The 27,893-nt window shown below is 43.3% G+C and overlaps 1 protein-coding gene across 4 annotated transcripts in view; it reads left to right on the forward strand.

Moving 5' to 3' along the window:
• The window catches only part of TLN2 (talin 2), a 225,182-nt gene that overhangs the window by 99,676 nt on the left and 97,613 nt on the right, over positions 1-27,893 (forward strand). For all 4 annotated transcript variants that reach the window (XM_066636592.1, XM_066636591.1, XM_066636593.1 and 1 more), the window contains 8 exons: positions 1,381-1,540; positions 3,148-3,245; positions 4,200-4,329; positions 5,621-5,773; positions 12,110-12,252; positions 13,598-13,725; positions 20,442-20,505; positions 25,355-25,459. In XM_066636592.1, the coding sequence (XP_066492689.1) occupies positions 1,405-1,540; positions 3,148-3,245; positions 4,200-4,329; positions 5,621-5,773; positions 12,110-12,252; positions 13,598-13,725; positions 20,442-20,505; positions 25,355-25,459 (957 nt within the window). In that variant the 5' untranslated portion in view covers positions 1,381-1,404. The remainder of the gene's footprint in view (positions 1-1,380; positions 1,541-3,147; positions 3,246-4,199; positions 4,330-5,620; positions 5,774-12,109; positions 12,253-13,597; positions 13,726-20,441; positions 20,506-25,354; positions 25,460-27,893) is intronic.

A 27,893-nucleotide genomic window follows, 5' to 3' on the forward strand; every position in this document is an offset into this window, starting at 1 on the left:
AGGGATGTGTGGGCAGGGGAGGCAGAGCCTCACATGAAAATAGCTGTTTTAGCTGACCGCCTGCAGGGCATGCTGGGGTGCTACTTCTTCTGCCCAGAGGTTAACACCTCTGGACCTCTGGAGGTCCTCTGGAGCAGGAAGGGGTATGAGAAGTCAGGCTTCTGCTGGCAGCTGCCAGCAAGAAGCCCCAACCCCTCCAAGCAGTGGGAGATATCCTGGCCAAGCTGCATCCAGGGAGAACACTGCCAGGACAAGCAGCGGGAGGGGCTGGGGCACAGGGGCAGGAGGCTGTAAGGGGCTGAGCCATTGTAGGTCCCAAGGTGCTAGAAGGAGGCAGAGCAACTCACTACATCCACTGATTCTATCCAGTGCTTCCCCAGTCATTAACCTCACCGCATGTCACTGGTGTGCCTGATAGGTGAGTCAGGAGGGCACCTTGGCTTAAAGGCCTCTGAACTTTTTGTACTTCCTACATTGTCATCTGAAGAGGCAGGGACTGATCTATGTGGGACTACAACTCATAGAATCATAGAATTGGTACCATTTCAGGTGCCATCATTGTTTGCAACCAACACTGGAATGTTTGGGACCTCCTCCATTTCGGAGTCCCTGTATCCAGGCTTGGGAATCAACTAAGCAGCTTCTGCCCTATTCTTACTGGTCAACAGAACCAGTGTGATGCACTGGTTAGAGCAGGGGTCTCCAAGCGTTTCATTAGGAAGGACACATATATATTTTACACATTTCTGTGGGGAAAAAAATCAGTTTTATAAATGAATGAATGCAATTTAAATGAATGAATAAATTTTACTTGGATCTTTTTTTGTAATCACTGTGATATGATTCAGAACTAAGAGAAATGTGACAATTACAAAGAAATTATGCCATGCTTAAACTTAGAAATGATATATAATGAGTAAAAATGTCCAACATTAGCAAATGCTCTGAACAGAAAACAAGTTAATGTGGGCTGGATAAAATCTTCTGGCGGGCCTGACGTGGCACCCAGGCCATAGTTTGGAGACCCCTGGGTTAGACTAGAAGACTTGGCTTCTGATTCCTTCTCAGCCATGAAGCTCACTGGGTAGCCTTTATCATTCCTTAACCTAACCTACCTCAAAGGGTTGTTGTGAGGATAAAATGCTTTTGCCAGCCTGAGCTCCTTGGGAAAAGAGCTGTTTTAAAATGCAGCAACAATAATTCTTCTGGCACAGGTCCTAGACAGCCTCAGTAAGCTATCTACGCTGTAGTAACAAGTGAGCTTAGGAAAAATGCTGTTTGTGGATACTAGAAGAATCAATGGAACGATTAGTTTGGTTGCTGCATAATTTCAAAGGGGCAGGATTCTTAATCAGTGCTTTTTTTTCCTCCTTCCTTAAGGTAACATAAACAGAAACCTGCAACATGGTTGCGTTGTCCTTGAAGATTTGTGTACGCCAGTGCAATGTGGTCAAGACGATGCAGTTTGAGCCCTCCACGGCGGTCTACGATGCATGCCGTGTTATTCGCGAGCGGGTGCCAGAGGCTCAGTCGGGGCAAGGTTGGTTCCTCTGAACTCTCAATCAAATGAAGTTTAAAGTTAAAGCTGTGCACACAGTAATCCCATAGTGTAGATGAGATGGGGCCTTGATGGACAGTGTCTCCTTAGAGCTAATTGACACCAACCTCGGGGGCCACAAATCCAAGCTCAACGTTCTTGCTCCACGCTGTAAATAGCTATCCTTGCAAATTGGCTCTGTGAGGGCATACGTTGGACGGCCAGCTTAATATAATAGACGCTGATGGAGTGGAAGCATTAGCTCTAAACTACTTTGTATTATTTGGTTCATTACTTTCAAGCACAGCCTTCATTAATTAGCACTGGATGATTAACAGGCTTGCTTTGGAGCGTTGCCTGTTGGTGCTGCTGTTTCGGGCTTCAGCCCTGGCAGCTCCCGCAGTGACATTTCCATGGCCTTCAGGCTCCCTGCCTTCAGCCACTCCGCCACGCTCATTCTCTTTGACTTCGGCATTGCTGCAGTATTGATGATTTCCACCAATAGAAAACCAGAAAGCTGGCTGCAGAATTCCTGATTGTCTATCCTAGCTTCTATCTTAACCTAGAGTGTCTATCCTGTAACAGAAAGCTGGTTACAGGAATGTTAACATTCCTGATTGGCTATCCTAGCATCAACTCTGGAAATTCTGAGAGTGGTTTTTTGCTTTCTGCCACCCCATCCTCTCTAAAACAAATAGTCAATTGTTCCAGTGACCACAATCTTTGGACTGTATTAAGTGAGCCAGTTATACAAAGAGTTGAGGAAGTAGGGGACTGTAGAGGGGAGGGGGGGAATACCTGGAGATAGGGAAGGCATGGGGAGGGGAGTTGAATGTTTGACCTTAGTGCCTTAGGCAGGGCATCAAGTGCCAGCCCCTCAGCCACTGGCAGCACAAAACACTGTCTACCCTGTTACTTGGACTATGCACTACCTGCAACTGTTTTTGCTCCCTGGATTCGAAGAGGAAGAATGGAGTGGAGATAGCAAACTCAGGAGGAGAAGGGATTGGTTGAGTTAAAACAGTGATTCTCAAATTGTGGGTCCAGGACCACCAGTGGGCCGTGACCCAATTTTTGGCGTTTTGTGAAGCTGACAGAGCAGGCTATATGCATTTAGAGTTAAACCATTTCTGCCCAACATTGCATATACGCAAATGTGTCCACCTTTGGGCTGGGCAGAAATGGGTTAAACAAGTTGCTGCTTGGGGGAAGATGACTGCTCAGTCACCATTATAGTCACATCCCTTGGCATTTGTTTAATCAGGCAGCACCCTTTAGGGACCTCTGAAAAGTTTGAGAACTACTGAGCTAAAACACTGGAGATGGATACTTCCTTTTCTAGTCCAATTTCTTCCTCCTGTTCAGATCCAGGGAGTGAGAAGAAGAATGGTGATGGGCAGATTAAGGTGACCCCTCCACACCCACATACATCCTCCTCAGCCGACCTCATTGGCAGGGTAGTCTTGAGGGAGGCACAAATTTAAGAGAGCCCGAAGGGGTCCACTTCATGGCTGTATGAGGTAGAAGACATTCTGCATAGAAGCTAAGAAACTGAAGTCCTCTGTGTCCTGCAAGCTCTGAAGTCCTTTTCTTCTGCATTGTTTTTTCAGCCTCTGATTATGGGCTGTTCCTGTCTGATGAAGACCCACGCAAAGGCATTTGGTTGGAAGCTGGCAGAACCCTAGATTACTATATGCTACGAAATGGGGTATGGTCTAAATATTGTGTCCTTCTCTGCAGTGCCTCCATTCATGGAGGGTTGGTCTGTCTGTAGTTATTAGTCATGATAGCTAAATGGAAACTCCATGATCAGAAGAATCTTAACTTGGAGTACCAGTTGCTGGAGAGAAACAGGAGAGACTGTTATCTTCACACTTTGTTTACTGTCTTCCCACAGGTGTCTGGTTGATCACTGTGAGATCAGATGGGTCTTTGGTCTCCTTTTCCTGATGACCAGTTCTTTGTATAACTCAGAGCTTTGGCTGGCCATGAAGCCCTTGGAATTTAAACGGGTGTAAAAAAAATGGGGGTCTTGTTTAGAATGTTGGGGGCAATCAGAAATAGCCCCAAAGGAAAAAAAATCCAAATGTTATCCCCACCCCTGGCTAGGTGATTAACAATATTGTTGTTAATATACAATAATATAACAATCCTGTTATATATACAATAATATGCAATTTATGATATGCAATAATATAACAAATAAATGTTGTATTAACATTTTGTTGTGGACCTTGAATGTTGCACTAAAATCTGATGGCCAAAGTGGACTTGCTCATCTGCTTAATGAAAGAGGTGGTGTTGGGATAGTATAAACAATGAGTGTATATGAATGTGTTAAAACTTCTGGGAAACTCTCTAGGCTGTCACCACTCTACTCTCCTGAGTTCCTTTTTCGCTTCCCAGGCTGCACAATGGGCAATACTGAAGGAAGAGTTTGAAGAAGAGAGGAAAAAAAAAATGGGTGGAGTTTGTGTGTCCAAACAATGGGTAACAATAGTTTGGAACAACATTGAGTGTGTGGATGACTGAAGCCAAATTTAAATAGGAAATGTCAAGGATTGTACCTATTGAGAAGTGCTTATAGTTTAAGAATAACAACCAATCAGTTACTGAGCTGCAATATACAAGTTAATATACCTCGCCATGGTTTGCTTCCTAGGATATTTTAGAATACAAAAAGAAACAAAGACCACAGAAAATACGAATGTTGGATGGGTCAGTGAAGACAGTGATGGTGGACGACTCTAAAACTGTTGGGGAGTTGTTGGTTACCATTTGCAGCCGGATAGGTAAGGTCAAGGGCTGACTTAGAAGCAGCAGCTGTTCTGTTTTCTCGGCTAATTTATGTCTAACCCTTTCTAACCCTAGAAAGAGGACAGCATCCAGAGTCCCCCTGGCCATCTTTTCCCATGTGGCCATTTGCCAACCTGAGAGTAAAAGAAGCATCTATCTGTCCTGGCAACAGGACTTGTTTGCAGTTTAGGGAAGATGAGTCAGGGAGTTGATCCCTTTTTGTATCGCTGTTCTCAGACATGGCTCTCTGGGAAATTTGAGCATCTGAACACCGAGCATATGAGGGCTGGTGGCCATGAATTGATTGCATTTATTAAATGGACTATGTCTTCCTTTATTTTCTTGTTCTTGGGAACTGGCGTTAGCTAGATGTAGGTAATGGACCTATTACCAGACATAACATTTAAATGGTCAATAGTCAATTCACAATTGATGCCCAATTTTAAGAGATGGTCTGTTTCTCTGAAGACTCTACTTTTTGGCAGCTGTCATTTTGAGAGACATTTTCAGGGCTCAAGGGTGAAACTATGACCTCTTCTGACTTGGCAAATGACAGTGTCCCTTGTATAGTACATAGAGGGAGCCCCCACTCACCATTTATTTTCCCAATAAAGAAATGTTTTGTGAAACTAGTGGTGTAGCTAAGACGGGACAAGAAGGTACAGGGCCCCAGGTATCACACCTTATTATGGAATGTTAAGTCGGTTGCTCCGAGTGGTTTTGTGCCACTCTGAGTGGCTGACAGCCTTTTCACCATTTTTCCTCCTTTTTGAGGGAAAAAAAGGTGAAAGTACTTTGAGTGCCCATAAAGGGGCGTGCAGGAGAAGGTACATCATCATAATTACCTCTGGGTCAGGCACTTCTGGGGAGTGACATCACGAGTTACGGGGGGGGGGCAGCTACGCCACTGTGTGACGTAGTGCCAGAAGGGCCAGTTGTGCTACTATGTGAAACATTCAGTCTTGTAAAAGAAACCTTATTTTGATCATTCTTTTCTACCTGTCCCTGTGACATAACCCTTAAGGCCTGTTTATCAGCCGCTTATACACCTTCACTTATATACCTGCCATTTATTAAACACAGACCCTATTTTAATAAACTGCACGAAAGTGAAGTTGGGTGCACTCTGGGTTTGTTCTTATAACTGTCAGCAAGAGGAGCTGTTCAGTTTTAATTATTCTACATCTAATCATTTGCTTTGGCCTGGTATATATGACTTTCTTTTTCATTTTCCCTCCAGATCCTGCTGTTTGGAATAGTGGGTTTATTTTGTTCTTGCAATTCTAGGTATAACCAATTATGAAGAGTACTCTTTAATTCAGGAGAGCAATGAAGAAAAAAAGGAGGAGAGCACAGGAACTCTGAAGAAAGATCGGACACTTTTGCGGGATGAAAAAAAGATGGAGAAATTGAAGGCCAAGCTGCACACAGATGATGACTGTGAGTTGTATCCCTCATAATGAAATCTACCTGGTCAGGCCTTTGGCATTCCAGGCCCTTAATTGTTGTAAGCCAGGATGTGGCAGGAGGGGCCTTGATGTCCAGTCCTGGTATGAAATGTAAACAAAGGAACAGCACCACTGTATATGTATGTGGTTAGCAATCAACTGCACCTGTGTTAGGTGGGAGCCTTGTGACCTGGGAAGATGTGTGCAGAGGCTGTGGTGGAGTGGTGCAATGCACCACTGAACAGCCAATCAGAATGGGTCACAAGACTGTCTTGTGACAATGAATTCGCCCTATTCTGATTGGCTGGCCCTGGTATATGTGGAGGCAGGAACAAACACCAAATGTGGGTAGTTGTGGTGGAGTTTCTGCATGTTGTGCTGCTGGTTTGTTCTGTGACTTGGACTGCTTATCGTGACTGTGCCTTGCTGTATCCCTGACTTCTGGACCATATCACTGACTACTCTTCTGCCTGCTCCTTTACCAGTACATGCTTCTGCAACAAACAAGCTTGTGTCTGCTTGCTTGGCTCTGTTTGGGATCGCCTGCTTCCTGTGCTATCTCCCTACGCTCCTGTGCCACTCTGCTGTCGGGAAAGCAAGGGCTATCCTCCCCTGCTGCCCTGACATACCTTATGGGCTAAATTGTATGTAGAAAACCAATGCAATTCTGGTGTCCAAAACTGGGAGTGAGCAAGTAGCAGCACTAACTTAAATATGTGCAGGTTGTGTCAAAACATGAGCGTTGTTTTTATTGTGTTTGTGTTAGAATGGATGCAAGTCATTATTGAATGCTTATGCTAGAAGTGATTTTTTCATTTCATAATGAAGAGCTAAGGATACCCTGATACAGAATGGCACATGTGTGTGGACTCCTTGCAAAATGGGCTTATGGGTCCAATTCTTCTGAAACTAGTGATGGACCCCTTCAATTTTCAGATGTCTATAATGTTGATCTAAATGTGAAAACCAACAATGTTATAATGTCATAGAGACAGCTTAAAGGTGCAGTTGTTTTTGGGTTAGTGACAATATCAGAATGTCCAAAGGAGCAGGTAGGATAGAGGTAGGTTCAGTGCTTGCAGAAACTCCCATACTAACTTTAGAGTAGTGAATTGCCCTCCAGACGCAGAAATTACTTGCACCTTCAGTTTGCAAATCAGGATCTTAATTTAGGATGTGTCAGCCACCATCTCCAGTGCATCTGTCATCATGGGCCAGTAGCCATTGGTAGACTTGTCCTTTTCTAGATATGGACAGATGACCTCTACTCCCCTTGACCAGACCTGTAGGGAACATAGGAATGTTCATCCAGATTGTGAATAAACAACTGGCCATTCCTGATTAATTAATGTGGAATATAAGAGTGTGATCTTTTGTTGTTTGGCATTGAAACAATAATGGTTGCCAGGCAACCACTACACACATTTTTTCTACCCCCCTCCCGCCTCTCATTTTCTTTTCCTTACTAGAATTGGCTTATAGCCAGCCTGGCTCTGCAGGCCTCTTCTCTTACTAACTCAGGGAATTCTGTTTTAGGTGTGGAAAGGCTCCTGTTCCCCCCCCTCCTTTTTTACCTTGGCTGCTGGCAGTCAGTGCAATCCTCTGTTTTTTGTCTGCTGAAAATTTGCAGTATGAAATATCAATCTTGTTTGCAAAGGAAGTTAAAACAATACTCGCTTTGTTCCGTAACTTCGACAGAAATCCAAGCTGAAGGTTCACAATGCTCAAGTTGGCAGAATTCCTTTTTTTCTTTTTTCCCCACAGGTCTATCCTGGCTTCACCTTGCATGCAATGCTTTAGCGTTCCCTGTCCGTTAAAATAAGAGCTATGTGAACGAACAGAAGTGTACAAGAGGTTGCCACAAAAGAATGTTTCAGAAAAATGAGCCCTGTTAACCATGCTGTTGTCCCTGTTGAACTTTTAACATTGCATGAGCCGTGTGCCTGTTGTGTAAAACAGCGATACATTTTGTAGCAGGCCCAAGTCTCTGCTCATTGTTCGTGGTGACAATTCAACTGCTTTTCAGAATCCCAGTCCTTTGTGTGTGTTTATTGATTTGATACATTTATTTCCACCTTTTGGGATCTTGGCCCACCATGGTGGCTGATGAGTTTTGAAATAATAAAACATTAGTTGGCGTAGTTTCTCTAGTTTCTGTTTTCGTACTTTTGCGATCAGGATTGTAAGGTGCGTAATGTTTTATTATGATGCTGAGGATGGCCTGAAGCTAAAGTCAAAACTTCAGGTTTGCTAGGATTGGATTGTAGTGACTACTCTGCATTTCTCAAAGTCTTGAGATTAGGACCATCAAATCTCCATTCTCCAGATCACAACCAAAAATTTAAGCCTAGCAGGAACTGTGGCATCGTGGTGGCAAACGACATTGGGTGCTTGTAATGAATTGTGGAGGGACCCAACCCCAGCAGGAGGGAATAGTGCAAGACTTGGCCCATTATATTACCATTGTGCCCTTGAGAAGGGTTGATTTTCCAGTTACACCTACCTGGCAGTGAATTGACCAGCAACTATTAAGTTCTGTCTTGTCCTGCCTACTTGGAGCCATTTCAATTTTTGTGTTCCAAGCCAAAGCACAAGGTGTACTACAGTTCCAGGGGAGTGTAAAGAAAGCATCAGACTATGGCACTAGGCACATTCCCCAAGAACCGCCACTTTTGCTTTAAAAAAATTAAAAAGTTGTTACTCCTTATGCTTTCGAGTACATAATCCCAGGCATGTGGCCTATGCTTGTTGAGGCCTCAGAAGCCCAAGAGGTGGTTGAAGAGGAATTCCAGTGTTGGACATTAGGTTTCAGTGCCATCTATGGCTCCTCAACCCTTCCTGAGGCTAGCAAAGCTGGAATATATGATGCAATATAGCAAATAATTGCTGAATGAATTATACAAAAAAAGATACATCTGGTTCATCTGTGTATTTTACACAGGTTGTGGAATCCTTTGCACATAATTTTTGCGGTTTTTTGCATAGAGTCCTGCCTAAAGGCTTCAAATATTTGTCTTGATAATAGCCACTGATCCTGGGACTTTTTGTTATTTATTAATTTAGTTGCCAACCCTTGCACATGGTTGGTGTATTTCCCATAAAAGCTGATCAGTTTCAGAGAAAACTTTCATTGACCTGCTAAGGTGTCAATTGCACTCTTCTTCTATTGGAAATATAATATTCTTACCACTCTGAACATGACGGTGTTGAAATAGTGTGAACTAAGGAAGCCGGGGTGGTGTAGTGGTTTGGGAGGTGGGCTTAGACCTGGAAGATCCAGGTTCAAATCCCACCTCAGCCATGAAGCTTCTGGGTGACCTTGGGCCAGTCACTTTCTCTCAGCCTCACCTACCTCACAGGTTTGTTGTGAGGACAAAAGGAGGAAAGCAGCTGTGTATACCGCCTTGTTTGGAGGAAGGGCTGTATAAAAATGTGAAAAATAAAATAAATAATAAATAAAGGAAGCAAGATACCATGTGTTGAAATGGCAAAATGGTTTGCATATAATTCAAAGCATGTATCCAAGACCCAAATGCAGTTATGCGAGAACTGTACTAAAGTCCAAGCATTGGGTGTATGTTCTGTTTAAATTAAGCATCTTAATCATGGGGATTGCATTGACATAGGAAGTTGACTTATCCTAAGACAATGGTATACCTAACTCAGTATTGCCTATAATATATTATTATGTTATAATATATATTATAATATAATATATAGTATTGCCTATAATATATTATTATGTTATAATATATATTATTATATAATATATAGTATTGCCTATAATAGTGGTTCCCAAACCTTTTAGCACTGGGACCCACTTTTTAAAATGACACTCTATCAGGACCCACCTAGGTTTACCAGACTTTTAAAAAAGAGATCTAGAATGAAATAATATATTTTATTTACAAGCAATAATAACCAGAATAAAGATGTTCAAACATTTTATGTCCCTATTTTTACACAAGCTATCCTGCAAACTACATGAGCTGAGCTCTTTTGCAGGGCAAGTCGTGGCTATCTTGCAAACTGCAGGAGCTGAGCTCTTTTGCAGGGCAAGTCGCAGCTATCTTGCAAACTGCAGGAGTTGAGCTCTTTGCAGGGTAATTAGCAGCTATCTGATTTTTGAATAGCTTCAGTACTTGAGGCAATTAGTTATCTCAGTTTTTCTCAAATGGTGGGTCGGGACCCACTTGGTGGGTCGCAGGCCAATTTCAGGTGAGTCCCCATTCATTTCCATATTTTATTTTTAATATATTAGACTTGATGCTACCATAATATGTGACTGCATTTGGGGAAATGTTACAGACCTGTACTTTTAACAAGCTACTACATATATTCTTTTAACATAGTAAATGGGACTTACTCTTGGGTAAGCGTGGTAGAATTGCAGCCTAGAATAGTTAAAAATGTTCCTGATTGATTATGTCACTTCCAGTCATGACATCACATCTAGTGGGTCCTAACTGGTTCTCATTCTAAAAAGTGGGTCCTGGTGCTATATGTGTGAGAACCACTGAGTTATATGATCTTTCGATCACCAGTGTTTTCAATGGAGGCTCTGCTTGGGGCTGCATGACTGTTGCAAACATAGGGGGGTTTGGGTGCTCAGGGTTCTTGTTTCTTGAACCCTGAAGCCCTCAAGGCCCTTCTGCTCAGTAGTACCGCCACCACCCTGTATGTGCCAGTGCCTCAGTCCAGGGACACTGAGACCCTCTAGGCTTAATTCTATCCCTTGCAGGCACTGAGCGCTTTCTCCAATTAAAGCTTCAGTCCTCAAGTTACTAGACCTCAATAATGAGTGCCCCAAGGGGCGTGAGCATTCCTTCTTGGACAGAGCTTTGAGTGCAACATCCTGCACGCGTGTGAGCTCCATTGTCCATCATGGGCACCTGACCCCATAGGTAGCCTGGGAGCTAAAAGATCTACAAGAGTAACTGACCCAGGTGAGAGTTAGGGATTAATAGAGATAGCCAGCTAGCTTTATTATTTTATTGCTGATATGTTTCCTAGATGTTTATGCCGCTAGCATTTGCTGCCTTACTGTAACCTTATGTAACCTTATGTACTTAATAAACTAAAATATCTTGTACTAAGCTGTTTCGTTGTCTGTTGGGGACAAAGGTTCAGAATCCTGCCTAGCCGTTCAGCAAGCTACCATACTTCTTATGCTAATAGTACTGAGGTGACTTCATACTATTTAGACTGTCCAATCAGAACTCTTGAGGACAGAACCTTCTTGAAGTTGGCCTGGTTGCTAACCTCTCCTAGTTCTTACCCCTCCCAACTGGAGATCCACAGCTGCACTCCATCACGCTTGATAAGGCACCTCTCTGTCTGCTAAGGCGCTAAACATTCAAGGCGCTAAACATTCCGATGGGTTGTAATTCTTGTTATCTGTCCTTTCTGGCCAGCAAAGGAGAGACAACAGTCCTTTTGTTTATTCACTCATATACTTGCAGCTTTATTTACTCACATTCTTGCAGCTAGGAACTGCTAGCAACTTCTCCGTTACTGACTTAGTTTGGTTCAGGCTTCACATGCTAACCTAGGCCTAACATGTACATATTCATGACAGTGACCCACCCAAAATCAGGTTGCAACCCACCAGTGTCCCAACCCACATTTTGGGTTAATAGGCAGAAACTCTCCAGGGTTTCTAATAAATGCCTCCATCCCTACCAGGAGATGTCAGGAACTGAACCTGAACCCTTCTGCATGCATACTGAACTATAGCCCCAGTACAAAATATAGTCATCAAATCTAGATATGAGTCTGGAGGTCTCACCACTTCCCCATGACTTCTTATATGTCACAATGGCCTCTTCGGGTGGGCAGGGTCAGGATTAAGTAAGTTAATGATGTGATCAACTGCAAATGCTCTTGAAATTGCTTGCTGGATTATACTGTACTCCCTGTTTCTGGATTTTCTCCTGTAATGCAAAGATAGTTTCAAAAAGAACTTGGGTTGTATATAAAGATATATCTGCACTTGCCAGTTTGAAGGGTGTGTCTCGGAGTCTGTTCGGGTGTTACAGTGTTTGATGGAAATGGGGTTATTTGACCACCTTCCCATCAAAGTTATCAGGCACGCGATTGAAAATTAGGTTTTGGAATAACATTTTTCCATAATTGCTTATAGATATTCAGAATTAGAGGAATCGTTTTCTTCTACATTGTACTGAAATACTTTTATCTCATCAGAGTAGGTACTAGTAGTATGGGCATTACGGTTGGGGTGCCATGAACCTTGCATTTGTAAGAGGGAACAAAACAAAAAAAAAGATGAAGTGATGGTAACTTGTATATGGGTCCCTTCTCTCCTCAGTAAACTGGTTAGATCACAGTCGGACGTTCCGAGAGCAAGGAGTAGATGAGAATGAGACGCTACTGCTGAGACGCAAATTCTTCTATTCGGACCAGAACGTAGATTCAAGAGACCCTGTTCAGCTCAACTTACTTTATGTTCAGGTAGGTTCAGAGTGGACTGGAGAAATCCCTTTGGCTCTACACCAAGACTCTTTACTCAGCAGATGTCCAAGGTTCTTCAAAATATCTGCTTCAAAACAAAAGCTGTAGGGCTGATTCATTGTGCATGTCCATCTCTGGATGATAGCAACGTCCAGGGGCAATATGAATGTGTGAATGGGTGATCCCAGATCAAACACTGCAAACGGAGCTTCTGTTGCCTATTATCATTTTCTCAACAACTATGCTTTGTTTGTGTGTTCTAGTAACATTTTACAATAGATATACACAAATAGAAGAAACAGATCTTAAGAACAATTTATGTTGGTTGCTGAGTTTTACTTAAAGTATTTATACCCTGCCTTTTCATGGGAAAATGTTCTAGGATGGTGGCTTAATGAATGAATGAAGAAGAATTAAAAACAACCAGTCAGTAGCAACAAAACAGAGTAATTAAAAAAGCCTGAAACAATCACAACAGCTGCAATACAGACCGCAGTACATAAATCCAACCACTTTTTTTCTTAGAAGTTACGCCTTGGCCATGAACTGGAAAACCAACAGCAAGGTAGACATGTGAACCTCTATAGAGTCTGTATTTGCAAAACAAAAACAAATTATTTACATATGGAATTTTTGGGTTTTTTTACAAAAATCCCAAACAGGTGCCATGTTTAATGAAGGGCTTTCAACACTTGACCTCATACCCCACCATGGTCCCATGGGGAAAAAATGGAGAGCAAATAGCAGCATGGCCATCATTTGGATATGCATGTACATATCGCCTCTTTCAGATGCTGGAAAGATTTTTTTTTCTGCTATGGAAATAAATGATCTGATGCTTCAAAAGAGACCAGTGGAATGGTAATAGGCTCATTTTTCACAAGCTAGGAAAATGTGATTACCAAGTTAGGAAAATAACTCTGTTTAGTCCACATTCACAGTGTAAACAAAATGTTGCTTGAGTAGAACTATACTGTTTAGTTTATAGCTTCTGTGGTAAGAGAAACAACATGATGTACTGTCAGATTTCAGCTTGTTAGAACCAAGAAACGTGTTCTTTGATTTTAACATGTTTGGGCCAAAGCGGGGGCTGGAGGGGCATAGATCAATCAAGCCCATGCTCCACAAACAGAAGTCTCAAGTTCTCAATTCCTGGTGGTATGTCCAGGCAGGGCTGGAAAAGACCCCTGTCTCAAACCTTGGAGAGCTGCTGCCAACTTGACCTCAATGGACCAGTGGTGTCTGACTCAATATAAGGCAGCTTTCTATGCCTCTCTTGTTAGAGGGTTTGAAGTGCGCCAGTCTTTTGAGCATGACATGACATCTTTCTCTACTTGCTTTCCAGGCCCGTGATGACATTCTGAATGGCTCCCATCCAGTGTCTTTTGAGAAGGCCTGTGAATTTGGGGGTTTTCAAGCACAAATCCAATTTGGACCTCATGTTGAACATAAGCACAAACCTGGATTTTTAGAGTAAGTAACTTCTAGATTAAGTAACCGCCTGGGGTTCCACAGAAGTTTTTTTGTGGGGGGGGGGGGATCCTTTCTGAAATTATTTGCTGATGTTGGACCAGAACATTTGCCCAAAGTCCACCATGATCAAAATTCTTTGCCAGTGTGCTCCGGAGCAACACATTTGCAACCAAATGAGGTCATAAAGTCTACGATGGTTGTCTTTTGTAGTGCTGGATTTCTACCACCAAAATCCTGCTGCATGCATAGACTAGGCCTTGGCTTGAGGGGGAAAAGGTAAAGCCATTACCTTAATTCAAAATGTCTTTTACAGATTCTTAGAAGTGTGAAAACCACTGCTTTAGCCTATGCATAGGACTGCTTTGGGGATAGGGCAGAGTTAATGCTCTTCCCCTACAGCCAGAGAAGATCCTTGTGAGTCGTCGTCCCCCCTTACGTCCTTCAGAGATGGTGTCACAGTTGCCACCTCATCAGGTTTTAAAACAGCAAGAAAGCTCTATACCAGACCTGACTCAGAACAAGTGTCAGAAAACCTCGCACCAGCTCATCCATAGCGCCTGCAGACAGAGTGCTGCTCAGCACTAATTCGCTTGGGAGGTTTCATTGTAACTACTATATATGAACCCTGGAACCTGCCTTATACTGAATCAGACCATGGGTCCATCTAGGTCAGTCTTGTTAACACAGCTCTCTAGGGCAGTCTTTCTCAAACTGTGGGTCGGGATCCACTAGGTGGGTCGCGAGCCAATTTCAGGTGGGTCTCCACTCATTTCAATATTTTTAGTATATTAGACTTGATGCTACCATGGTATATGACTGCATTTGGGGAAATGTTACAGAACTGTACTTTTAATAAGCTACTTTAAGAAGCTACTTCTTTTAACAGCAATAGTAAATGGGACTTACTCCTGGGTAAGTGTGGGCGGGATTGCACCCTAGGATTGTTCAAAATTTTCCTACTTGTTGATATAACTTTCAGTCATGACATCACTTCCAGTGGGTCCTGACAGATTCTCATTCTAAAAAGTGGGTCCCGGTGGTAAATGTGTGAGAACCACTACTCTAGGGTTTCAGGCACAGGGCTTTCTCAGACAGACTTGGAAGCGTCTGTCTGAGGGGTTGAATTTTGGACCTTTTGCTTGCAAAGCAGAAAGAGCTGTGTCCCATCCCTCAAGTCAGACTGTCAGGAGGACCATTGCGGCACATCCCCTTCAGTACTGCATCTTACTGAACTTGTTCATCCAGCCCTGTGTGGCTAAACCAGTGGGTCGCCATCCCACCAAGCGATTTTGTCGTGATCTCCTCTCACATTTCATGGTGGGGCCATTGCAGTCATCTGCAGGTATGCCCTGAGATTCTGGACTTTTGGCATTCTAAGTATTTCAGCTACTATTTAAAGATCCAAACATGGATGTTTCTAGCCCTAGGGTTGCAGAGAAGAAAGTCCTTGAAACTTCTCCATGTACTTCCTTTTCATCTAAGACCCTCCTTCACCCCAAGAGTACTGTTGCAAGGTTCCTAAACCATTTTCTGACTGCTGCAAGTCACAAAGATACAATTGTATGTTTGTTTTAACTCCAGACATCATCTCTCACAGCAGTGGTTCTCAACCATTTTTGACTGGCGGCTCCCTTAACCTGCTGGGCCATTGGCTGTGATACCCCATTAGGGCTACAATCTTATCAGTGGTTCCCAAAACTTTTAGCTCCAGGACCCACTTTTAAAAATAACACTCTGTCAGGACCCACCTAACTTTATGAGACTTAAAAGTTTCACTTTACCGCAAGCCTCTGTTTTTATCTCTTTTTTATTATGGTGGGGGTGGGCCACCCCTGGATCATTTGTCGAGCTTCATGTTCTTCAGATCGGGACCATTCTGATGGCCTAGTGTTCCCCTTTGCCTGGCCTTCAATAAGAGCTGAGGCACTACTCATGAATAAATGTGCACATGTGGCTCAATTTTACTTTCCATTGGGCTCAATACATTTTTTTTCTTGGGGGGATTTCCTTCTCAAGTTGTTTTGGGGTCTGTGCTCATCAAACTGGGGCCATTCTGGTGGTGGTGTTTTCTTCTTGGTCTGCCCTTCAAAATGGACTGAGATATGGCTGCCTACTCATGAGTAAACACACACTTTCCAGTTTTGCAACCCGCAGCTTAGGAAACACTGCTGTATGTTGTATAGGGCTTGCTTGCAAAGCAGGTGGGTTTTTCTGCAAGGATTCTGCAGCTCCCCTGGCTGGTTGCCATGGCTCCCCAAGGAGCTTGGGAACCACTGACTTGCAGAATCAACTATCTTGTTCTTAGGCTGTTCAGTGCTGACTGCTAAGTCATCAGTCAGCCTTCCCTAAACATTACCCCCAAAAATTCCTTTTCCCCCCCCCCCTTAGGTGCCACCCCTTCCCCTGCCTCCCCCCTGAACTGATTGTATAACAGTTTCATAACTGGCATCTTTTCCCTGAAGGCACGGTTAGCTTCTGCTTAGTTCTTCAGCTGAGAATCTGATGTTTTTAGCTATTGTAGCTGGCTGTTGTGTTTTGTCCGGGTTAAGTTTCTGCATTCTGGTTTTGTGAACAAAGTATCCATAGAACAACTTGGATTTCTAAAAATAAAATCCTTTCTGTCTTTATTCGGTTCTCAGAAGCTAGGATAGACTTTAGGATCTTTTTAGTCTCCCAGTTCTCTGCAGGCCAGGTAAAACCAAAAAGTGGAACTTCATGTTTCGCTGCACAGAGAAACAAGGTAGACCAGCAACTTGTACAAGGGCAAGGGAACACCTGAAGCTCCTTCTTCCTGAATCTAGCCCCCTGTGACTCTGGCTTGCAATGGTTCTCCAGGATCTCAGGAAGAGATCAAAAGAGCATCCTTCACACTAAAGCATAATTAATATACAAGATTCACTGTCATAAGATGGTGTAATGGTTATTGGCTGTAAAAGAAGATTAGGTCAGCTGAACTTCTGTTTGCAGGCATTGTGTTATAGAAGTACAATGTGTAAATAATCTCCACCGGTAGCCTGTAGTGGTATAATCCAATAGGTGTTTGGCTACTTGACTCCGTGGAATGTATGAAGCGGCCCTAACTACATAGCTCAGGACTTCCATTGTGTATAGGGAGTTTCATACCAGCTAGGGGGAGCCCCATTCTCTCCATGTTTGGTCCATTGTGCATTGCAAGTACAGGCTGAGACTAATTTGCGTGGGTTCTGTTCCAAGCACTCACGTGGATGGCAAAAAACGCACTATAGCAAATCAATTTAAAAAACAAAGTTTCTTTGCTCCAGTGATTTAAAAACAGCCTTGCTGATCTTGTGACTCTAAGATAAGAGTCGTTAAGAAGACAATTCATCAATCAGTCCTCCTCCAACGCTTCACCAATGCAAAAGTGCTCAGGGGGAAGGGAGGGGTGGCAGGAGAAAGAAGGATTGATGGATTGTCAGCCACCTGCCCTCTCTTTTTAAGGAGGCTCTTTTATCTTGTTTTAATTGTTTTTAAGTGTTTTGTATTTTAATGTTTATCTGTTGCCTTGCATTTTAACTTGATTGTTAGCTGCCTTGGGTGCCCTTCGAGGAGAAAGGCGGAATACAAATCTAATAAATAAATAAATTGTTAAAGGGCTGTTCAGTTTTTTAAACAGATTTTAAAGGGGTGCATTTTCCCCTTCTCCAGGGATCAGCACATTCCTTCTCCTTTGCAGGGGCCGTTCGTGTTGAGTCAAATCCATGTATAAAAAAAATCTGTGTATAAATAGGCTGGACCTGCACATGGCATGTACAAAACAGATTGCATGTTTGTGATTGAACTGTGCTTATCTTCTTGACTGGATCACTGCGATCTAACGGCAGAGGAATTTCTGCTGCTGTTATGGATGCTAAATCCATTCTAGTACATTGTAAGGCCAAATGCTCATGCAGATAATTGTTGCTATCTTGCTTGGCAATGTTGGTTCTGCATAATTTAAATAATGCAATTTAATAATAATTGAATTTTCCATTTCTGCAAAGAGGACCCATTCTCTTCAGCACAGTAAGCATTCGATTCAAGATCCAAATTAAAGAAGAAAAACCCTCATGGATGATTTCTCTGGGGGTTTTGCTCCCTCCCCCTCTCCTTACGAGTGATTTCATTTTAATTGGACAGAGTATCTTCCGAGGAGTGATGTTACGCTTAGCGATAATTCCAGGAGGTACCGAAGGCATTCGTTGAGCATTTCTGCTAAGCGCTGACTTTAATGAAAGCATCTCTCTGGCTTTTCAGTATCCTTTTGTAGCCAAAACAAGAAGCATTGAAAATCTTGAGCTAAGGAATGGGAAAGGAAGGTGTTACAAAGAGTCTCTGCCCTGGCTTTCTTAGCAGTGCTTGAGTTGGGACAGAATCCATCAACAGTGGGGGCGGGGGGGCATTTCACACCGGATGCCACATGTCTGGGTTACTGAGTGTTTACAAACACGCACACCCCAAATGTCAAACAGCAGAGTCAGTTTTGGAGTGTAACAAGTAATTAAGTGGTAGAAGAACCAGCAACAGCAACAAAAGCAAATGCTCCCAGACATTGTAGGAACCCGGTCAGAGAGATCAAAAGGCCTTTGGAGAAGAAACAGAGCAAGCCTCTATGGAAGTGAGTAGGTTGCACCAGAGACAGCCGTAGACCTCCCATCACCTGAGACAATGCATCAAATGCTGCTGTCCTTTGCCCAGTGGTGCACCACCCACCATTAGTGGCACTTCTCCTGCTCCCTGGATCCTAAAAGGAAGAGGGAAATGGAATGGAAGAGGAAGTGTGAAGGAGAGAGAAGAGGCAGTCTCCTCCATCTCTCCTGTTCTGTTTCCTTCTTTCTTTTAAAATCCTAAGAGCAGGAGGAGTCTGAGGAAGTCGGACAAATATTCCATCAATCCACTCTGTAAGGCAAGCACTTCAGGCAGCCAGACAAATAAACCAGCCCTGGGTATGAGTGATACAAATGCCCTGTCTTGGACAGTGACGTGTGGTGAGGTTCAAGCCCAGAGAGGCCATACTCACTCACTCTCTCCCCTCCCTCCCCCTTAAGCTCCCTCTCTGAAACACACTTCCCCATCTCTGGAAGTAAATTTAAAAACCTCTCCTCTTCTTCCCCCACTCAGAGCTGGGATGAGCTCAGCAACATACCTCCTACAGCAACCGAAAGCTGCCTCTCCTGGTGCTATACAGAGTGTGTGTGCAAGTTCCCTGCTTTTTATGGCTTTTTAAAAACAGAGCCTAGGCAATTCTTCTCGCTGTCTCCCCAGAGCTAGCTGATGCAGACCTTCTGCTGATTTTTGATTGGAAAATAGCCACCCTGCTTTTTTTTATTATTGGAAGACACCCATGATTAGTCTAACCTGCTGGAGGCAACTCTTCCTGCTGCCTCCTCAGAGACTGATGATAAAGCACCCTGCCCTTTTTCCCCCCATTGGAAGCCAGCCATGCTTATAGTGAAATGACTGCTTCACTGAGTGTGTGTGAAGCTTAATGGGTGTGTATGCTGCTTCTCAGTGTCTGTACTGATGAAGAAAAAGCAGTGTGGAAAAGCAAAGAACTTTTTTTTTTTTACTTGTTGGGTCCTTGAGTTTTGTTTTTTTTTTTTCTTGTTGGGAAAGGTGAGGCTCTGCCTCCCCTGACTACAAGTCACTGGTCCTGAGTCACTAGCTACCATATAGCTACCAGGGCAGGAGGTCTGGTCTAGAGGGTAGAGCCTCCATTTGCCTGAAGATTAACATCCACAAGGTCGCCGGTTCGAGGCCACCGGCACCGTGCGACCTTGAAGCAGCTGGCAAGCTGCAGCTGAGCTGTTCCATCTGCTCGGAGCGTGGGAGGATGGAGGCCAGAATGTTAAACCAGATCGGAGTGTATCACCTTGAATGTGGTGGTTCTTGAAAGAGAGAACCTTCTTTCAATTTGTAAAAATCCCTGCGTGGATTTAATAAGCCTGCCTGTGTAAACCGCCTTGAATAAAGTCTTGAATAAAGACCAAGAAAGGCGATATATAAATACTGTATATTATTATTATTATTATATATCAAAGTTCCACTGTGTCAAAACATCTCCTGTAATCTTACCAAATCCTTTTTTAATGCCAGGTGTAAGAAATACTCAGCATTAATTACAATTCACATGAGTATTTCAGTCTCTTTAGCGGGAGATTTGGTTTTAAGATTGTAGTTGTTTTAATTTGAGGTTCTATTGAAGTTTCCAATCCTCTGTGGCATCAATTTGCCCAGGCCCATCAATAACCAGAAGGGCAGTTCATGCATTTTTTAAATGAATTAATATTGAACCCCCTGGAATCTGATGAAACTCAGATGAATTTTCGGTGCAAATTGGCTGCTTTGGAGCCAGGAAAAGGCTCCAAAAGCTTCTCACGTGCTCGTAGTGTATTTGTTTCTCACATGGCTCGTAGTGGTGACTTACAAGTCAGGTGTGTGAGTGAACATTGGTGTGTATGAAGAACTGTGTGTGAGAGTGATGCATATTTTCTATTTGCTTGATTCCCCGACCCAGTAAAGTTTGAGCTGGACTCTCCTGACTGGTTGATAGCTTCCCTCCCACCCAGAGGCAGCCAATCAGGAGAAAGGGAGGCTACAGGGTACCAGAAGCCATATGAACAAGGGTTGACATCCACTTCCTCCAAACCGCAAGACTTCAAAACAAGCAAAGGGCGATTGCATGTTCATTAACTGTGGCTTTTGCTTTTTTCCCCCAGTCTGAAAGAATTCCTTCCGAAAGAATATATCAAGCAAAGAGGAGCTGAAAAGAGGATATTTCAGGTAATTAAAGATGTGTTTGGTTTTTTTTTTCAGCTGTATGTAGAAATGTGGGTGTTTTTGCTTTCATGACTGTATGCATTTGCTTCAGCAATAAACTAGCATTAACTCAAGTGTAAAAGAAGCAGACGGCTTTCTCTTTCTTTCCCTTTGGCAAACTGCTATCCTAATTCAAATTTTGTGCATGTGGTTGGAAGATTTTTTTTCTTCTTCCTCTTGGCTTTTCAGTACATTTTCTTCAAGAAATGAGCATGTTCAACGGTTCCAATTCTTTGTCTTGAGTGCAATTTACAATGCAAAAAGAAACGCACTTGAAGGGGGGAAAATGGTTACGTAAAGGCCTTTGTGGTTCATTGTAGGCTGAAACCCGAAAGCCCAGTGTGTGTATCATGTGGAGTTCTGATGGCATTGAAGGACAGTCAGATGGTGGAGCACCAAGAGGGCCAGGGCATCTGGCCTGGAACCTGAAGCAATATACCAGATGCCATCCCCCCTTTTATGCAATAGCTTGTCTCGCCAAATGCCAGCCTCTTGCACAGCAGTGCATCAACCGTCTCCATTGCTCTTCCTCCTCCTCTTTGGGATAAAAAAGGAAGAGAGAAATGAAGCAGGAGGAGAAGAGGAGGGTGCTGGGTAGAGCATCCAATTGTACCGCTCTCCTTTTCACCACATTTCCTCTTCTCTGGTCCGCTCTGACTTTTAAAGGCAGAAAGTAAGGGGGATGAGCAACCAAATGATGGTGGATATCCCCTGTCAGTCTACTACTTGAGGCAGCTGCCTCAGCCAGTCCCATCAAGAGATCAGCCCCGCCAAAGGCACTTGCGTTTTCAAAGTTTTCTTATGGCCAGCGATGTTTTGATGGAATTCTAGACCTCATTTGAATGGACACCTCCCAAAGTGCTGAAGAACTAATTGGTTTGGTCCACTTGGAAAAACAGTAGTTAAAATAAGGTACATTGGGTGGACTTTAGAAATGAGGTAATAGGATGCTCATTAATCTAGAGCCTAAGTACCAGATTCTGGATAAGAGAAACCTGTGGAAGACCCATCAGAACCTGCCAGGTCCCACGGACTGAATAGATGGAAGCAGGAGCCTCCCAGCCTGTGCTGAGATCAAGAGGGGTTGGCTCCCCCTAGTGGGGACTTCAGAAAGCCACTGTGGGTGCCCCTCTTTTAGATAATACTGAATCCAATGTCGACTCTTGCCCAATGCCTGGGCTCGCCTGCTGTTTCACAGGACCCATCCCCCACAATACCACCTGGACCCTGAGAACGAAGATGATGACCAACCTGGAATAAACCCACCATAGGCAGGCAGAATGCCCAGAAATCTCCTGTATCCGTAAGAGCATCTCCTACAAATGAGCCCCTGATTTAAGTGTTTCAGGTGTACTATAAAAAAAGCCTCAAAAATTGTGGACCTGGCCACAGTGCTGCCCCAGAACACAAGACCATGAAATGCCATACCCCCATGTAAAAAATGTCTCAGTTCTCACAGAAAACCAGAAGTGCCATTTTTTTTTTTTTGGCATTTTGAAGGCCTTCTGGGGAATGGGGAAGCCGTGGGCAGCCTCCCTGGCCCTTACAAGGCCTTCTAAGACCTCAGAAATGGGTCTGAAAAAAGAAAAAAAATGGCAGCTGGGAAGAAGGATCGAGGCACTGCCCCCCGCAGGGTGCCACTCAGGTCATTTGCCCCCCAACACCCCCAGGTATGCCAGTGACCCTCAGTTTCTGCCTGTCTGTTGCTGATGCAACATCTGTTCTGATCAGTTGCTTGCCATGGGCAGCTTTTATGCTGTTTCCACAATCAGGTTTGGAATCCTGACCCAAGCATTGGCCTTCCTTCCTAGCTGGCTAAGCTCCGTCTCCCTTGGAAGCCCATGCCTCCAGGTCAGTAGTGCCTGTGTTGGTGGGAGTGGAACAACTGAAGAGCGATTGCCATTCCTTCCGTGCTCTTCCATCCCATCCCCCACCTCCTCTAGACTAGAGTGTCAGACCCAATTCCTCTCAAAGAGCAGCTAACTGCAGAAAATGCAGGAAGAGAATCCTCCTGGGCCTGAGACCTGAGCGTTTCTCTAGAGATTAGACAATGCCATACCAAACTGTACCGCTGTTTTAAGAGCCTTCCTTATTGGCCAAGCTAGCCTATTTGTAATTCCTCCCTTTGACCAGACCTGACTGGTAGTGCACAGGCTAAATCCCACTTGACACGCCTGGTGTCTTACTCTAAATGGGCTCAAGTCCTAACATGCATTTATGCCAACTTGTGACTCAAGTACTTCTCAGAATATGAGTTTAATTTCTGACTTGTCAAGTCTGAGTGGCTTGCTCCATTTGGGGCTTGTTGGAGGATACTGGTGGTGAATTTGCAGGCACTGTTGACTGTTGTTTTGCTTTTCCCACTGCCTCCTATCGGAAACTCTGTTTTGAGCCAAACCTGGATGAGCTCTACTAAATGTATATGTTACATGTTTCTTTCCTGAAGACCAAACTAGATGTTACTTTATCCACATGGTTAGCAATTGCATGTTAAATATCAAGGGGCAGGAGGGGCATCTTGATGAGGGCTCTAACAAGGGGAAAGGGTTAAAGCCCCCTCCATTCACACTATGGTCCTGATCTGGATTGTACCCTACAGGTGATGATTGGGCTTTAAAAAGAATAAAGCAACAACATCCATTCGCAAAATACGTACAGTGGGCCCTCCTTATCCACAGGCCTGGCACCCATGGATTTAACCAACCACAGAATGGAAAATTATTTTAAAAAATTCACATACCCAGGCATTGCACAGTGCTTGGTTACCTCATTCACCTCACGCCCACCATTAATGCACATTTAAGCAATTTCTGTATGTCTAAGGCTATTTCCCTATGGCAGTGTTAGACAACGTGTGCTATTTGTGCAAATGTACACGATTTCAGCAATTTTTGCATATTTATCTTCTTACCGGGACTTAGCCATTCGCAGAATTTCTTATCCACGTGGAGTTCTGGAACTGAACCCCTGCGGATAAGGAGGCCCACTGTATTTAAAGTAATACTTAGTTTAGTCCAAAAAATCACTGCTGGTTGCACATAGTATCTTCAGCACTAGGGCTGAGAGTGTTTGGAAAGTTTGAAAATGTAGGATTTCTATATAGTGGGCTTAACTAAGACCTAGTTCTCCCCAATATATGAGGTGATAAATCTGTGCCTAAATTGTACCTTTTCAGCACTGCGTGGTAGGGGTGTTATGTGATTGAATGCTTGATTGTGATTGAATGTGATTGAATATTCTTTACATATAGTCGTATTGCATATGGCTTTAAGCTTTTGGAAAAGTGGCCTTTAAATCTTTTTTTAAAAAAAGGTAGAACACTGATGTTCCAGGGTGAAAACTAGGGTAGAATTCTTCCTGCTTCATGTTCTGTGTGCAGGAATTAGTTTGCCTGGAGTCGCACTGAGTCAGGTCAGCTACCACCTGCAGTTTGAAGTGATGTAGACCAAGCCTAGCTTTACCACCTCCTCTGCCATTTGCGAGAGCGAGGCCTACGTTTCTCTCAAACCTTCTTCCTGACAGGCAGGGGTGGGAGGAAGAGGTGCTAGAAGTCGACCGATTAGCACTGGTTGTAGCCATCTTCTGCTTTGGGTTGCTGTCGACATCGGCCATCTTTCCTGAGTTAGATGCAGGAAGATGCCCAGTGTCAGTTTAATTTGAAAGAGTTGGCAGCGGACGACGAGAGTGATATTGCTAGCGCTGAGAAAATGTCACTGCACATGCTAATATTGTGTCCCCAGAATGTGGTCAGAATCTCCGAGAATAATGAAGGCTGACATATGCATTTCTGCAGACTTCATTTTGAGCTTTTAAAAAAGAAAAGGAGCCCTTCAGTGGAAGCGGTTGTTTTTGAGGGTTTTTTTCCCCTGACTGATAGAGGGACTCGATCAGTGTCTGCGAGAAGGAAAAGAGAACATCGTTTGCTGGTTCTTTCTTGTGCTGGCACAAGATGGGAAAGGTTTAGGACGTGGGCAGGAAGAGCGAATTAGCGGACAGGTATGCCTCCTCGGTGAATGGGAAGTAAGAGGAATTTGGAAGAGGAAGGTATCTCTCTGGATGAGAAAAAGTGATGGTTTTTAAGTGGCATTATATTCATTTAAAAATATATTTAGGAAGTGAATGGGGTATAGCAAGTAAAGGTGGGAAGTCATGGGAAACAACAACAATCAGAGCTTGGGGTTTAGCAAGGGATAGTGTTGATGGGATGAATTGGAAATGAGTCTAATTCCAAACTTATCTGTGTTGGGACTTGAGAGATCAGCACTGCTTTTCAGTGGAGCAGAGGTTATGAGTTGGAAGCGTTGGTTGCCTATAAGGCAAGAGAGCCATTGGGCTGGAAAAAGGGCAGGTTACATTAATTAAATGGACCTGACCAGATTATTCTCCCTGTCTGCTGTTTTTCTGTTTCTTTTTAGAAAATGAATGTTGGAAGGAGATGGGGAGGGGAGAGAAGGAAACCAGTTTCGGTTTTGTGTACAACGGCAGCCAGCCCTGAGCAGGCTACAGATCAGCATGAATACATTAAATGTCAAGGGATTGTTGTCTCTCAAACTGAGATGGTATATTCCCGAAGGATGAATGATACAGGCATCTGAATCCTGTCTGTTTCAAAACCTTTTTTTTTTTTTTTTTTTGGGGGGGGGGGGAAGGCTAGCAAGGCATTTTGGTTTCCCACATGCCATTTGGCACAGTCATATTTGAAAAGAGCCTCAAAAAGAATTACTGTATTTTAAAATAATGTCTGAATTGGGGTGAGGGGTTTCTAGTAGGTCTTTAAATGATGCCAAAATGATCAATTGGAGCCTCTTTGCAGGAACACAAAAACTGTGGTGAGATGACAGAAATAGAAGCGAAGGTGAAATATGTGAAGTTGGCCCGGTCATTGAGGACCTATGGAGTGTCTTTCTTCCTCGTTAAGGTAGGAGAGGTTTTGGCTAGAATTTGCACCTGCTTGGTTAAATCCAACTTTTGTTTTTCATCATAAAAGGCTTGCCTACCCAAGTCAGAATTTATTTGATGTTGGTAGGCTCAATCTTTTTATTCAAGGATCTTAGCATGGTGTATATGGTCCTCCGTACTTTATTTGCAGAGTTCTGTGAGGTGCATTATGCTGAAAGGTGCTGAGTAACCCAAGATTATCCTGTCAATTTTATGTCTCTATGGGGATTTGAACCCTCATCTCCCTGCTCCTAATCCCAGCATTCAAACCATTATACCACTCTGGCCCCAAAGCTCTTAGAGCTGAATCTTCACAGTCTCATTTCATAAATTTAAGCCAGGGCTGTATGTGTACCGTGTCTTGCAGAATATTGAACTCCAGTTCAAATTGTTGTGCTTGTTCCTTGTATCCCTAAGTAGAGGGAAACCCAGACTTTTTCTTAAGAGAAGTTAAAATGCATTAAGACAGTGGGCCTTACATTTTTGTTCTGTTGAGGGCCATTATCCAATTTTTCCCTTTGAAGACTTGCATGTTTTTGTTATCACCATGTAGGAAGAAAAGGGTTTCCAAATTAAAGTTGTGGCATTTGTTGTCTATGACTACAATCCAATACAGTTAACCCATTTTTGCCCAGCCCATAGGTGTACACATTTGGTCTCTGTTGCTTATTTGCAATGTTGGGCAGAAATGGCTTAATATGTATTTCTGTGTTAGAACCTTCAACATGCAGTCAGGGGGTTCTTGGGAATTTTCAATGGAGCCACTTGTGCTGCTGAAGAGGCAAACTGAAAAGTGACTAGTTTTCTCCAGCATATGGTCAAAACTCCAAAGGAAGTCCTGGCCCTTGAGCATTTTCCTCCTTTTTCATGTTGATTTTGGAATTGTTCACTTTTGTCCTCTGTGGAGCATTCATAAGTGCCCATGTGCACTTTTATTTTGTTCTTTCTCCATATGGATTCAGATGTGCACATCCCATGCAGAATCTGACCTTTAACTCCTGCAGACTGGATAACAGAACTCCTAGAATTGATTGCAAGTGACATGATCAGCAAAGGAATACCTTACTCACATCAATTGTTAGGCATATGGGAGTGTATTTGCAGTACTTTCACTACAACAGTATTGCTCTCAAACAGCAACTGCTGTGATGTAGCAACTGGACTCCTTACTCAGCTGTCCCACACAAACCTGCCCTCTGTTATTCCTTCCTTCTTTCTTCTTGTACCCTTTTTATCATCTTCCGTCTTGTTGCTTTTCTTCCTTCCTATCTGCTTGGAAATAGGATATTCAGCTATCTCAGATTGGCCCAATTTCATAATAAGCACAGAATTTAATTATCAGAAGCATCTTTTCTTCCCAATACTTTTGAAATACCCAACTGAATGATTGTTTTTCAGTACTTATGGTTTTTGTTAATATTAGTCATTCTTCACCTTCATCTCTACAGTGAAAATCCTTAATAAATTACTGATGACTTAGAAAATAAAAAACCCCTCCATATATGTGTGTTTCTCATTGTCTCTCGTCACAGTGTTGGGTGCAGATAGCTTACCACTGCAAAATGCTCTCATCTGTGTTTTTGTATTGACCTGTTTTCCATCCCCAGCATCCCATGGCAATGTAAAAAGAGACATGTATGTCAGTGAGTTCTCTGAAGTGATGGAATTAGACCAACCATTTTCAACCACTGTGCCATGGCACACTGGTGTGCTGCAAATGGTCTGCAGGTGTGCCGCGGGAGTTTGGGGGACAGTCATTTATTATTAGGGCCTTTGGCTTATGTTAGCCCCCCAACAACAGCAGGGTGTGTTAATTGTCAGAAAAACTGATGGTGTGCCTTGGTAATTTTAGTACCTTGTCAGTTTGGTGTGAGACAAAAAAGGTTGAAAATCACTGGACTAGACTATAAATGAATTAAGTATTGGTTGTGTGTCTGAATCTATCCTAAGATCAGTTTAGGCCCTTTATACTCTGATCAGAAGATTGGAAAATGTTTATGTAATGAGAAAGGTAAATTCAAACAACCAGATTGTTTTGGATAAAGAAGGTTTTGAGAGTAAATCTGTGCATTTGCTGTGATGCTAAATGTTTTTGAGGCATCCTAGATAGAGGTTTGCCCTTGGTATCTGCAGCGAATCTGTTCCTGGATTCCCCCCACCCACCCACAGATAATGAAACCTGCAGATTATCAAATCTGCTTGGGCCATGAGGACCTCCAGATGTGACCAGAAGCACTTTCTCAAAAACCGGAAATGCCATTTAAACATCACCAGGGGGCTTTCCGAAGCTTGGAGAGACTGCACATGCCTTTCCAGGCCTCAGAAAGCCCCCCAGACATGACCAGAAGACACTTCCAGTCACATCCAGGAGGTTTTCCATGGTTCCTCCAGTCACGGGTTCACAACCCACAGTG

This window comes from Tiliqua scincoides, chromosome 8 (assembly GCF_035046505.1).
Source record: "Tiliqua scincoides isolate rTilSci1 chromosome 8, rTilSci1.hap2, whole genome shotgun sequence".
In the NCBI taxonomy this organism is placed as follows: Eukaryota; Metazoa; Chordata; class Lepidosauria; order Squamata; family Scincidae; genus Tiliqua; species Tiliqua scincoides.